The 14,842-nt window shown below is 38.9% G+C and overlaps 1 protein-coding gene across 2 annotated transcripts; it reads right to left on the reverse strand.

Moving 5' to 3' along the window:
- Positions 1-395: 395 nt before the first annotated feature.
- On the reverse strand, positions 396-14,842 carry LOC128235032 (calmodulin-A-like). 2 transcript variants are annotated; one of them, XM_052949722.1, is made up of 7 exons: positions 14,681-14,842; positions 4,533-4,578; positions 4,000-4,143; positions 3,583-3,692; positions 2,193-2,283; positions 927-983; positions 396-731 (listed from the first exon to the last, which is right to left on the reverse strand). In XM_052949722.1, exons 1-7 carry the CDS (start codon positions 14,708-14,710, stop codon positions 550-552), a joined length of 660 nt encoding a protein of 219 aa, XP_052805682.1. In that variant the 5' UTR covers positions 14,711-14,842; the 3' UTR covers positions 396-549. The 2 variants fall into 2 exon arrangements, with proteins under 2 accessions (XP_052805682.1, XP_052805683.1); XM_052949723.1 differs by lacking the exon at positions 14,681-14,842 and adding an exon at positions 5,428-5,736.

The raw sequence follows: 14,842 nt of genomic DNA on the forward strand, positions 1-14,842 counted from the left end.
CATATAATACACACTTCTGCTCAGGAATTTGTAAGTATGCGAGCCTTTAGCGTGAATACAGTATTGTCTGATAAACACGGTAAAGTGCATGTACTTAGAGGATCAGCGATAATGCAGTAAGAAGGCGCAGCTCAAATTGTTCAAATCAACGTCGGGAAATTTGCAAAATCGTACTAGTGCGTTCATAGTCTAAATGAACGCACGAACAATAAGAATCAATCCTTACTGCATTATTATCTTTATTACATTTTTACCCTTGTCTGTTTTAATTTGTATGCGTTTTAATTACATAAGAAGAAATAATAAGCTTGTAGTGTCTGATTCAGAATGAAGATTAAATAGTTTACAAATACAGTAGTTCAATCATTTTTATAATAAAAACAATCTAAGATGGGTTTTCAGTACAACATTTATTACTGAATTGTTATTCATTTTAGAACGTGTACAGTATATTATTAAAACAAAAAGAAGAGAATACAAAACTTAAAACAACACAAACTTAGAATTTGTCATTCATTTTCTGATAATACTGATTCTAAAAACTCATTTCTACTCTGGTCCATCTTGTGCCTTCGACTTGCTGGGATCAGCGTTTCTTGCGACGCCTTCTTTCCGGTCTCCAACGGAGGCACCGCCCAATTCTGCGGGTTTGGCTTTCGTCTCTGCACGGGGCGTTTCCGGTTTGTCGTCTTCCTTCTCATTGTTTTCCGAGCACACGCACGCGATAAACTCTGAAACGCAACAACGGCGTTTAAACTAAAATGTACACAGGTTATAGTTTGGCTGGTTTGCACATACAAGCAATATGATTTTTATCTGTAATTATTGGATAAATATTGACCAATCAATAAAATATTTCGGCAAACTTTTACCACACCAAAAAAGGTTTTATACATCTGGCTGCAAAACTGCCATGGGTTATTTACCGTCATAGTCAATCCGACCGTCACCATCTATGTCCACCTCCGCTATCATCTCGTCAACTGTGGAAGAAAGAAGCCACTGGTAAAGAGACTGACAGTAAGAACTGTAAATGGTGGTTGTTGTTGTTGTGGTAGTGGTGGTGGTTGTGGTTGTGGCAATTATGGTGGTGATGGCAGTGGTGGTGATGGTGCTAGTGATGGTGCTGGTGATAATCCTAATAATGGTGATCTTGCTGGTGATGGTGCTGGTGGTGGTGATAGTGGGGGTATGAGGGGTGGTGGTTGAGGTGTTGATTGTGGTGATAATGGTGTTGATTGCATTGGCTTTGGTGGTAGTGTTGGTGATTGTGATGGCGGCTGTGGTGGTGTTGGTGGCGATGGTTATGAATGTTAAAGTAGTGATGGTGGTAATGGTTTGAGTGTAGCGGTTTGGGTGGTGGTGATAATTGCGATGGTGCTGAATGATGGTGGTGGTGACAGCGGTGATGGTGATAGTGGTGGTGGTGGTGCTGGCGGTGATTATGATGGCGGAAGTGGTAATGATTGCGGTAACGAAGATCATTGTTTTATTGATAACGATGTTTTTGGCCAAACAATTAAGTGCGGAATTAAACTAACCGAGAATTGGATCATGCTTACTGGATCAAACATAACAACTACAATGAATAACAAATGATGAGTTCAAGAGATCTCCAAACATTTGCAGCGACCGGGTTGAAATGAAGGCTTGTAAGGAGCAGTCTGCTCTAATGAACCGCGATCAATAACGTAGCAGAATTTGTCGCATTTCAAAATAATTCAATGTTATTTTACCATCCATGTACACATTCCCACAAATGACCAGTAGCACATTTGAGTCTGGATCTATTTTTGTTAGTGTGTGTTATATACACGGAAGCTGGGAGCAAAGGTTCACCAAATATGCACATGCGATGCAAAATGTTCGTTTCAATAAAAGACTTAAGTCGTATCTTCAATAATTTAAATTCTGTATAAACGTCACAAATGGCAACACATTGACTTTATTTCAACTTTGTGTTCATAGTGAACATTGGCTAAAGTTAAATTCACTCAAGCATATAGCAAAATAGCGAATATATGATAATATCAATTTACGTCTTGGACTTTAATTGAAACGGCCCAGACTGTTATTATAAATGTTGTTGCTGTTGGATTTTTTTTCCTTTTGGAATAAATATCAGTGATGATAAATTTAAATGTCAATGATCATAGAGATTATGCCAATGACAAGTTCCGGTGAGTACGTACTTTCCTCCTCGGTCAAATCCTCCCCCAGACACTGCAGGATTGCCCGAATGTCGGAGGCGCAGATGTAGCCGCACCCACTCTTGTCGAACACCTGAATAATACAAACTCTTAACCTTCGAAAGACGAACAAATGTGCATTTAAAATATATTTCTGAGTATTCGTCTACACACATGTATAGTATTCTAGGAGCAGTGAGCATTTGGGTATTATTAGGGATACAGGTTTACAATTTCTGATGGACAAGGGTTTATGGATAACTTTTTTAGATTTAGGAAACTTTTTGATGGTGAATAGATAAAACACCGATATAAAAAAATGTAAAAAAATAACCAGACCATAGCGAAAATTAATAAACTTATTTGCTTCCTTTTTATTTAGGCTGGTCGCTGGTCAGCTAAGTGGTTATTTCTCTTTGTCAGTGGAAACACTGTGCTTGTAAATCGCTATACATTCACGCGCATACCTGCCGTAAGTTTTAACGATAAGAAACATAGGGCACCAGTATTGGGCTTACCTCAATACTCAGATGATTGCAATAAATTTAAAGAAGGCGATAACGCACCTGGATATCGACCGTACGTGTATGGCACATTTTCCGCATATCTCTTTAATTGTTCCGCATAAATTTAATAGGAAATGACGTATTGGCTGATATTCGGGTGATACATGTCTCATTTAATATTTAAAATGTTTCTGACAACATGGCGCTATCTTGATTTGATATCTATATTGTAGGTTAACTACGGTGAACGCTTGTCAGTTACTTACGGTGAACAGTTGTTTGTTACTTACGGGAACGCATGTTTGTTTCTTACGGTGAACGCTTGTTTGTTACTTACGGTGAACGCTTGTTAGTTACTTACAGTGAACACTTGTTTGTTACTTACGGTGAACACTTGTTAGTTACTTACGGTGAACACTTGTTTGTTACTTACGGTGAACACTTGTTAGTTACTTACGGTGAACGCTTGTTTGTTACTTAAGGTAAACGCTTGTTTGTTACTTACGGTGAACACTTGTTAGTTACTTACAGTGAACACTTGTTTGTTACTTACAGTGAACACTTGTTAGTTACTTACGGTGAACACTTGTTTGTTACTTACGGTGAACACTTGTTAGTTACTTACGGTGAACGCTTGTTTGTTACTTACGGTGAACACTTGTTTGTTACTTACGGTGAACTCTTGTTTGTTACTTACGGTGAACGCTTGTTTGTTTCTAACGGGAACGCGTGTTTGTTTCTTACGGGAACGCGTGTTTGTTATTTACGGTGAACGCTTGTTTGTTACTTACGTTAAACGCGTGTTTGTGAGTTACGGTGAACGTTTCTATGTTACCTTCGTTGAACGCTTGTTTGTTAGTTACGGTGAACGCTTGTAAGTTTCTTACGGTGAACGCTTGTTTGAGCTCCTTTTCTTCATCCTCCTCCGACTGTTCACTGAGCCCACCCATGTTAGCCATCACTTGAACAAACTCTTCAAAGCTAAACGTGCCATCACCTGTAAACATACACAAACAACAATCGTTGGTGAAGAATGTGTCCGACTGTACGAGGAGGCCTTTAATGTTGGCCATCATCAGCACACACTCATTATAATAAGCTTAAGTGGTCATCACCTGCGCCATTTGCAATCCACGTCAAATTTAAAGAAATATCCGGCAACCTGAAGGTAATTTGGGCACTGCACTTCCTGAAAATAATAACATCATCTGCAAAGAGATAACCAAATACCGTGCCGATGCAAAGAGGTATTCTTAACATTTTGTTTAGTATTGAAGAATCATTTGAACGAGTTAATATCTCACCGTCAATGTCAATCTCCTTCAGCATCATATTGAGCTCGTCCGAGGAGGGAAATTGGCCCAGGTTCCTCATCACCGTACCTAACTCTTCAGCGGTGATGGACCCGTCCCCATCTTTGTCGAACAGTTTGAACGCCTCTCGCAGTTCTACAGGAAGTGATGTCATAATTTTGAAAGAGACATAAAGTCCCTTTAAGCATGTTCTTGATAGGTATGTTATGAGTATTCTATGCGTTATGTTACAGAAATAAGAAAAAACGCACACTTAAAAGATGTTGAGCACATACCAGTTTAATATCAAGGTGCATATAAAAGATTTCGTTTGTAACTAAATACCTGTGTATTGTTCTATCGAAGTTATATTTGTCTTTGTTTATTCAAGATTGATTTTTTATACTCGAACATCTGGCTACGACGGAATATAATAACCCAGCTGTATCATTTGCAATTATAGTGTGCATGGTTGTATCTCAAATACAGCACTGTTTCTATGGAGATAAAAACATGTATATCGGGGGGGGGGGGGTATATATTACCTCGAATCTGCCCGGGTGAATACCTGGTCAAGATGTCAGAATCTTTCTGAAATGGACAATGGTTATTGAATAACTTTAAGAAAAATACTTGTATTAGGATATTTGCTTCGCCTTTTTTTACAGCCTTGACGAGTAAGTTTGTCAGTCCGCCCGTTACTGCTTGTCTCTGTCCGTCCGGCTGTCGGTCAGAACGTACATTCTTCGAATATCAGTCAAGTTGTGTCGGTGAAGCATAATACTCATATAACGATGCATTTGTACAAATCATTCAAAAATAAACATTCATAAAATATATCAAGTTTGTTTGCAAGGAAATGGGGCTATTTGCTTGCTATATACTATGGAAGTGTAAATCGTATTGACTGATGATGTGATCGTGCAGTTGTGTCGGCTTATTTTAAAGTGGATAAGTTAGCTCCACTTTGTCGACAAGACTACTTTAACATGCAAATGCCAACCTCATGTGTGTAAAATCGACAGAAACGCGTTTAACCCGATTTGTCGACAAAACGTATAGGTGATCATATTCAGTCAATAATAATTCGACATAATTTTGACGACATGTGGTTTTATAACTCGTTAAGTTCGCAGGAAACATGTCGTCAATAATACATGATCATATTATCAGAATAATTATACGATATACGCTTCCATATGTATTATATGATACAAACATCAATCGAGTGACATACTTCTGCATATTATTGAAACACTCAAACACTTGCATTGTCAGCCTCATGTGTAGAGAGTACATGTTTAGCTATGTACGGTGTAGCTGAAATATTTTCAAGCCACGACACAATTTATACACGTATACAAAACCTCCTGTATAAAACATTAAGACATTTCCCATTTCAAGTAAAATACTAAAACGATTACTGAAAGACACATTTACCTTTTTCGACATTTTATCCGATTTCTTCCTTGTTTAGAGACTCAAAATCACAGATTCCTTGTGCTGTGTTCAAATTAAGATCAATGATGCCGGCTGCTGAGAATCATCAGATACCAGCCCTGTCCTCATTAGATTACTTCATTGGTTACGTGTGAGGAATATCCTCGCTTTTAGGACGCTGTTTGCGACTTTATATCCTCAGAATATCCACAAACGTTGAGAAATTAGGAAGTTATTTACGCCTTTTTACCGAACCATTATCACCTATCTATATAAATCTGATAGCTTGCAACGTAGACGTTTCGTCACAGATATAAAACATGATATATATTGGTATAAAAAGGACACACACTATTAACTATGGCATTTACCAATGGATGACAGCGAGAAGGTTCTAAATGGCATTGAATTGTGAAGCAGATAGAACGTTTTCGCCTTCAATTTCGAATTATGGTAGTAGATTTTCAAACAGCGTTGGCTTTAAAGCTGCACGCACACAGATTGGCGGTTTTGACAACTTTTTTATGTCTTAAAATCAATCAATTTTTGCGTAAATGCCTGGAAACCAGTGATATAATACTGTTGCCAAAATATCAGATCGCAGGCTGCCATATTTACAGTTTATTTATGCCAAAAACTCATTTTTCTGAAAAAGTTAGAAACGCTTTTAGCCATAAAACATTATTTTTTAACGTGAATATGAAAAGTGCGATCTAATGCACCAGTCAATTGTAACAACGGCCTCCCCAGGTCCGGGGCTATACCGGGGATAGCCGGGGAAATGGGCCGTGTTTTTACCTTTCAGGTGGCCCCGCAGTGCCGGGTGAATGCGGTGGTTTTGTCTTCGCTTTAAACATAGCGGGGAATGGGCCTTACCTAGGGTCCCTGGGGTGCGAGGGCATTTGGCGGGGATTTTACCACCTGTTTGTCCCCGCATAACGGGGATTTTAGCCGGGGTTGGCTTGACCGAAAGTCAAAGTCCCCGCTATTCCCCGGACCTTGGGGCATTGGTTACAATTGACTGGTGCATAATATTTTGTCAGCAATCTTATGTCAATGGTTTACAGTGATTTACGCAAAAATTGGCTCATTCCAAGACAAGAAATTAAAAAGTTGTCGAAACGGTCGATCGTGCTGTGAGGGTGCAGCTTTAAGGGATTTAACCGTACGACAGTTTTAGTCTCGTGAATTATGGCAAAGCGAAATGCATTTTTAAGTGGTAAGCAAACACATATTGAATATAAAATCTCAATTGATCGGTGAACCATTGATTAATTGCATGTGTAAGTCAAGTGGTCAATTGCAAATGTCAGATACGTATTGGGACAATGACTTTCTGATTATAATTTTATTTTGGTTCGTCCAGGTTTTCCAGCAAATATCGAGTGTCTGCCGCTGACGTCTGCTATATACGTAAATAAAGCGGCCTGGGGGCCTAGCGTAGATAAGTTGGCGTCGTAGCGGCGTTGGCGTCGCAGCGGCCAGGCGGCGTGAAGTTGATGACCTGGCAGCCTAATGTGTTTTATAGTCTGTAGCAGCACATTTGCATTGAATAAAGTGCAAAATAATTGTTTACCCCAAAATCTACCTTGGACAACCCTTTGGTGAATTTGAGTAAAAACACGTTATCTTCTAACGGGACGCTAAATCAAATATCAAAATATTCAAATAAAAGTAACTTTATGCAATGAAAACGCATATGCGTTCGTGCAGTTTTAACGTACAAATGAATGAGAGTCATGACACGATCGGTAAAGTAATACCTGTAAAAATTGTTATTTGGTACTTTGTTCAATGAAAATATCAAATTGATTTGCTATAGTTTTATATGTAAACAAATTCGTTTGCTGAGGCACTAGGACGCCAGGCCGCTAACATCATGCTGTCAGATCGCAAGGCTGCTAGGACGCCAGGCCGCTAACATCAATCATGCTGTCAGATCGCAAGGCTGCTAGGACGCCAGGCCGCTAACATCAATCATGCTGTCAGATCGCAAGGCTGCTAGGACGCCAGGCCGCTAACATCAATCATGCTGTCAGATCGCAAGGCTGCTAGGACGCCAGGCCGCTAACATCATGCTGTCAGATCGCAAGGCTGCTAGGACGCCAGGCCGCTAACATCAATCATGCTGTCAGATCGCAAGGCTGCTAGGACGCCAGGCCGCTAACATCAATCATGCTGTCAGATCGCAAGGCTGCTAGGACGCCAGGCCGCTAACATCAATCATGCTGTCAGATCGCAAGGCTGCTAGGACGCCAGGCCGCTAACATCAATCATGCTGTCAGATCGCAAGGCTGCTAGGACGCCAGGCCGCTAACATCATGCTGTCAGATCGCAAGGCTGCTAGGACGCCAGGACGCTAACATCAATCATGCTGTCAGATCGCAAGGCTGCTAGGACGCCAGGCCGCTAACATCAATCATGCTGTCAGATCGCAAGGCTGCTAGGCCGCCAGACTCATATTTATGGACAAAATCCATATAAGCGGGAGGAATGGTACAATATTATGGTAAGGGACTTGATTAAATTTGAAAAACCCATAGTTGGCTACATGCCTTTAGTTTTTCATATGATTTATTTTGTGCAAATTCAAAGTTCAAATCGGCGACAAATGGCTAATTATAATGACACGTTCAAAAAGAACTTGAACGTACATGTCTTAACTCAAATTTGGGAAGTGACAGATTATTTTGACAAGAAACAAAAAGAAACGCAACTGCATATTGATTATATCTATTACAAAAAAGTGTTGCCTCCCGTGCAAGTTTTTTTTTCCAGCAGACCTTACAGTATTCAGCATTTCTTTATTATTATTTTTTTGTTCTCCAGACAACCAGGATTCCGCATGAAATCCATTACTTCGAACAACTTTGAAAGGGACCATATAATGATGGAGTGCTTAGACGATGGCCAAACGGGATTTGACGTTAAGGGGGCGTTACTTAGGGGGCGTAGCCTTTTGACTTCCCCTTCCCAAGAACCGACATTTATTTTGTTTTAAGTGCTGGCAGGTGGGTTTTTCCCCAAGAAAAATATAACCATTTCTAGTCCGAAATGGTGCATTTTATTGCTTATTTTCTCCTATATCGAAATCAAAAGTAAACTTGGTCGATATAAGGAGCGGGTCACCCTCCGGATCCACTAGTGAGCACAACTAGCTCCCATTGATTTGGTTTATTTATTTAAGTTAGCAATGATATTACTAATAAATGCTGGTGCAAGTGTGAGGTACTGTACGAGTAAACTAGTTAAACCCCCAGTGAGTTCATGTTTTACTGACCGTTCCAAGGCGATTCCTCAAATAATTTGCTAATAAATATATACTGTTGCAAGTGTTGTATGTCAATGTTGTTGTATGGTTTATAAGGTTTATAAGAGCTAATGTATGTGGTATATATGTGATCTTATATGTGGTATGTATGTGTTCTTGTATGTGTAATATCTGTGTTGTTGTATGTGGTATGTCTGTGTTATTTTATGTTGTATATATGTGTTGTTGTATATGGTATTTTTGTGTTTTTGTATGTGGTATTTTTGTGTTTTTGTATGTGTATGTATGTGTTGTTGTGTGTGGTATGTATGTTTTGTTGTGTGCGGTATGTATGTGTTGTTGTGTCTGTTATGTATGTGTTGTTGTGTGTGATATGTATGTGTTGTTGTGTGTGGTATGTATGTGTTGTTGAATGTGGTATGTATGTGTTGTTGTGTGTGGTATGTATGTGTTGTTGTGTGTGGTATGTATGTGTTGTTGAATGTGTTATGTATGTGTTGTTGTGTGTGATATGTATGTGTTGTTGTGTGCGGTATGTATTTGTTGTTGTGTGTGGTATGTATGTGTTGCTGAATGTGGTTTGTATGCGTTGTTGTGTGTGGTATGTATGTGTTGTTGAATGTGGTATGTATGTGTTGTTGTGTGTGGTATGTATGTGCTGTTGTGTGTGTTATGTATGTGTTGTTGAATGTGGTATGTATGTGCTGTTGAATGTGGTATGTATGTGCTGTTGTGTGTGTTATGTATGTGTTGTTGAATGTGGTATGTATGTGTTGTTTTGTGTGGTATGTATGTGTTGTTGAATGTGGTATGTATGTGCTGTTGTGTGTGGTATGTATTTGTTGTTGAATATAGTATGTATGTGTTGTTGTGTGTGGTATGTATTTGTTGTAGAATGTGGTATGTATGTGTTGTTGAATGTGGTATGTATGTGTTGTTGAATGTGGTATGTATGTGTTGTTGTATGTGTTATGTATGTGCTGTTGTATGTGTTATGTATGTGTTGTTGTGTGCGGTATGTATGTGTCGTCGTGTGTGGTATGTATGTGGTGTTGTATGTGGTATGTATCTGTCGTTGTGTGTGGTATATATGTGTCGGTGTGTGTGGTATGCATTTGTTGTTGTATGTGTTATGTATGCGTTGTTGTGTGTGGTATGTATGTGTTGTAGAATGTGGTATGTCTGTGTTGTTATATGTGGTATGTATGTGCTGTTGTATGTGATATGTATGTGCTGTTGTATGTGGTATGTCTATGTTGCTGTATGTTGTATGTATTTGTTGGTGTATGTGGTATATGTGTTGTATGTATGTGTTATGTATATGTTGTTGTGTTTGGTATGTATGTGTTGTTGTGTGCGGTATGTATATGTTGTTGTGAGCGGTATGTATGTGTTGTTGTGTGCGGTATGTATGTGTTGTTGTGTGCGGTATGTATGTGTCGTTGTATGTGTTATGTATGTGTTGTTGTGTGCGGTATGTATGTGTTGTTGAATATGTTATGTATGTGTCGTTGTATGTGGTATGTATGTGTTGTTGTGTGCGGTATGTATATGTTGTTGTGTGTGGTATGTTTGTGTTGTTGTGTGCGGTATGTATGTGTTGTTGTGTGCGGTATGTATGTGTTATTGTGTGTGGTGTATGTGTCGTCGTGTGTGGTAAGTTTGTGTTGTTGTGTATGATATGTCTGTGTTGTTGTGTTTCTCTCATATAGTGTATGTCCGGCCTTGTTTGTGTGCCTTTTAAAAGGATCATCGTTAGTGTTTGGATACTGGGAATGAACATAAAGATTTCATTGTATGTTTGAGCTAAACCCTCATGTAAAAATAGGTAAACAAAATCAACACCAGTTCATTTATGGTCTGCGCGGGTCTGCTTTATAAGGATGTACAATAAAAAGACCATAAAATAAGATTTCACAACTCATACATATGAGGATTCTGTTTAATCTCAAACTGTAATCGAAAGTCGAATATATGAATTAAGTCGTAAATTTATAAATTAAAGGAGGTCGATGTGCTATTTTCATTGCTTTGATGTAAATGCCGTGAGACTAAATTAATTTTCCGATTCCTATTCAATAATGTTTCATTACCCCTTATTCCTAAATAGAAACATATAACCAACGTAGGAGAGGGAGGCGGTTATTTTTGTACCAGGATGTCGGTCTCTTAAGTCCGTTGGCATGCCATAAAGGGACTCGCTCATGTTTTTGTAAAATGCACTATTTTTTATTACGAAATAAAGTGTGGCAAATCATTAGGAGTGTTAAAAGTAAGATACTGACAGCTGAAACCCTTCATCAAATATTGATCACAATTTTCAAAAACAATTGTTCCGAACATCTTTCGGCGATTTCGTTGTTGCGTGTTTTGTTGATTGACATTTCACAGTATCACGTGATATTTCCAATGAATTGTTGTAAAGTCAAAATATTCAACTCCATAGAACAATGCGTAATGGCCTTGTGGTTAAGGAGTCGGTTCTCTATTTATTCTAGACTTTACCTGCGTGGGTTCGCACCCCACTAAAAAGTGTTTTCATTCTTTAATTGCATTTCTTTCAGCAATTTCGATATTCCATGGTGCAATATGTGTTTTTAGATTAATTACCGGGGAAACTTATTTTTGGGACGAGTCCCTTTAACCCGACCCTTCTTCAGAACAATGACAAAATTGTACACAGTGAAACTCTAATGTTTGTTAGAAATTAGGAAACGCAAATAACGTGTTATTTACATGTGCAAAGTGCTATAATTCAAAGGCACGTGAAATATTTGATGAAATTTTAAGTGATTTTACTTATCCTGGGCGTCAAAGCAAAGCTTTTATTATAGTTTAAAAGCTTTGATTGAAAGGCAGACGTCCTTTTTGTTTACTGTAATGCAAGCGAATAATGCATCAGGAGATTATCATATTGTTAAGTCTGTCATGTATCATATTTCTATCGTTTACACCCTAAAATTATTGTCAAACATATATATAAATATGACATTTATTGCCTTAATCGAATTTCGAGCGCAATTTAATTAGGCAAGTTTAGTTTTCATTGAAGTTCTAAATCATTTTTGAGATTTTTAAAACCTTTTGCAAATCAATTTTCTTTTAATGGATGACAAATTAACACGTCTGTTCTGTCAATGGAATTATTAAATAATTTCAAACATGGGCACACTGTACAATGTGTAACTAGATATTTAAAACATAATGTTACGATGTCTTTCCACATATTAACAAAGATAACACTTAAACTGTGTGACTATTCCAACATGAGTTTGACTATACCCACAGGAGTCTGACTTTACCCACAAGAGTCTGACTTTACCCAAAGGATTGTGACTAAACCCACAAGATTTGACTATACCAACAGGAGTTTGACTATACCCACATGATTTGACTATACCCACATGAGTTAGATTTTACCCTCAGGAGTGTGATTATACCCACAAGATTTAATTATTCCCACAGGAGTCTGACTATACCCACAGGGGTCTGACTATTCCTACAGGAGTCTGACTATTCCCACAGGAGTCTGACTATACCCACAGGGGTCTGACTATTCCTACAGGAGTCTGACTATTCCCACAGGAGTCTGACTATACCCACAGGGGTCTGACTATACCCTAAGGGGTCTGACTATTCCTACAGGAGTCTGACTATTCCCACAGGAGTCTGACTATACCCACAGGAGTCTGACTATACCCACAGGAGTCTGACTATACCCACAGGGGTCTGACTATTCCCACAGGAGTCTGACTATACCCACAGGAGTCTGACTATACCCACAGGAGTCTGACTATACCCACAGGAGTCTGACTATTCCCACAGGAGTCTGAGTATACCCACAGGGGTTTGACTATACCCACAGGAGTCTGACTATACCCACAGGGGTCTGACTATACCCACAGGGGACTGACTATTCCCACAGGAGTCTGACTATTCTCACAGGGATCTGACTATACCCACAGGAGTCTGGCTATACCCACAGGAGTCTGACTATACCCACAGAAGTCTGACTATACCCACATGAGTCTGACTATACCCACAGGGGTCTGACTATACCCACAGAAGTCTGACTATTCCCACAGGGGTCTGACTATACCCACAGGGGTCTGACTATACCCACAGGAGTCTGACTATACCCACAGGAGTCTGAGTATACCCACAGGAGTCTGAGTATACCCACAGGAGTCTGACTATACCCACAGGAGTCTGACTATACCCACAGGGGTCTGACTATACCCACAGGGGTCTGACTATTCCTACAGGAGTCTGACTATTCCCATAGGAGTCTGACTATACCCACAGGAGTCTGACTATACCCACAGGAGTCTGACTATACCCACAGGAGTCTGACTTTACCCACAGGAGTCTTACTATACCCACAGGGGTCTGAATTTTCCCACAGGAGACTGACTATACACACAGGAGTATAACTATACCCATAGAGTTTGACTCCACAGGAGTTGGACTTTACCAACAGGAGTTGGACTTTACCCACATGGGGTTGACTTTACCCACATGAGTTTGACTTTACCCTCAGGAGTCTGATTATACCAACAGACGTTTGACTTTACCCACATGAGTTTGATTATACCCACAGGAGTTGGAGTTTACCCACAGGAGTTGGACAATACCCAAAGAAGTTTGTCTATACCCACAGTAATTTGACTTTACCGACAGACGTTTGGCGATACCCACATGACTTTGACTATACCCACATGAGTTTGACTATACCCACAGAATTTTGACTATACCCACATGAGTTGGACTATACCCACAGAAGTTTAACTATACCCACATGAGTTTGACTATACCTACATGAGTTTGACTTCACCCCCAGGAGTCTGATTATACCCACAGAAGTTTGACTATACCCACATGAGTTTGAGTATACCCACAGGAGTCTGATTATACCCACAGAAGTTTGACTATACACACATGAGTTTGACTTCACCCCCAGGAGTTGGAGTTTACCCACAGAAGTTTGACTATACCCACAGAAGTTTGACTTTACCCACAGGACTTCGACTTTATCCACAGGAGTTTGACTTTACACACCAAAGTTTTACTATACACACAGGAGTTCGACCCTTTCCACAATAGTTCGACTATATCCACAAAAGTTTGACTATATCCACAAAAGTTGGACTTTACCCACAACAGTTTGACTATACCCACATGAGTTTGACTTCAACGTTAAAATTTGATGCCATACCCATATATTTTTCTGGATTTATTTTTTAAAGATGTGTGCTTGCGGATAACTTATTCATGATATAAATTACATCATATATGTTGTAATTACAGTTTGCACAATAAACAGAAATCGGACATAAAATTACGTTATTATAATCTTTTGGGCCAATATGACCAAACCTTTTTCGTTACAATATTTTTGGTAGGTGTTTTACATTTACATTTTCTATGCCCTTTCAAATGATACGAACATAATAGTGAGTCATCAGGCATCAAAATCTAATATATGTTTGGCTGAATACCTAAACATGGCAATGCTTGGCCAATATGCATGAAACTGACAATACATGTATATAGGGAAACAACTTAACTAAGTAATTTAGATTTGATCGTAAGGGACTTCATTATCCCACAATGCAATAGTACGTTATCGTATTAATTAAAATAGTCATTGTCATCACGGTCAGAACAACATTTAAGTGGTTTCTTTGTTTAGTGATTTTAAAGGGAACTTTAGTTGTTTGTGTTTTATTAATCAAAAATATCTTTTAGCATCCATTTAAATAAAAAAAAAAAACTCTGAATAAAGTAGAGATTTACACTACGAATGTTAAGAACCTTACAGTAAGGTTTATGCTTACGTTAAGTTATTAATATAATACAAGCTACTAGTACTATGTTAAAACATCATCCAGTTCAACGCCTCGTTATACTAAAGCAAATGCCAAACCTTGCACCATTTTACATTTACGTGAAAGAAAATAAACATTCAAGCAAACTACTTACAAAGTTGAAAATATATTCATCCTCACTCATTTTGCTCGCGTTTTGGTAATTCCTATCCAGTCCTTCAGTGAAAACTAGCAACCCGACCGAACCGTTGACAATTATACGCCTCCTCACAAACGAGATAAGTTCCGATTATTGCAAACGCCCCGGTCAATATTT

This window comes from Mya arenaria, chromosome 5 (assembly GCF_026914265.1).
Source record: "Mya arenaria isolate MELC-2E11 chromosome 5, ASM2691426v1".
Classification (NCBI taxonomy): Eukaryota; Metazoa; Mollusca; class Bivalvia; order Myida; family Myidae; genus Mya; species Mya arenaria.

Coding starts and splice junctions, on each gene's coding strand:
- LOC128235032 (XM_052949722.1), bottom strand. CDS start 14,710: ATGAGTGAGGATGAATATATTTTCAACTTT. Junction 4,579..14,680: donor ATGAATATATTTTCAACTTT/GTAAGTAGTTTG, acceptor TGTCCATTTCAG/AAAGATTCTGACATCTTGAC. Junction 984..2,192: donor GGATTTGACCGAGGAGGAAA/GTACGTACTCAC, acceptor TTTCTTCCACAG/TTGACGAGATGATAGCGGAG.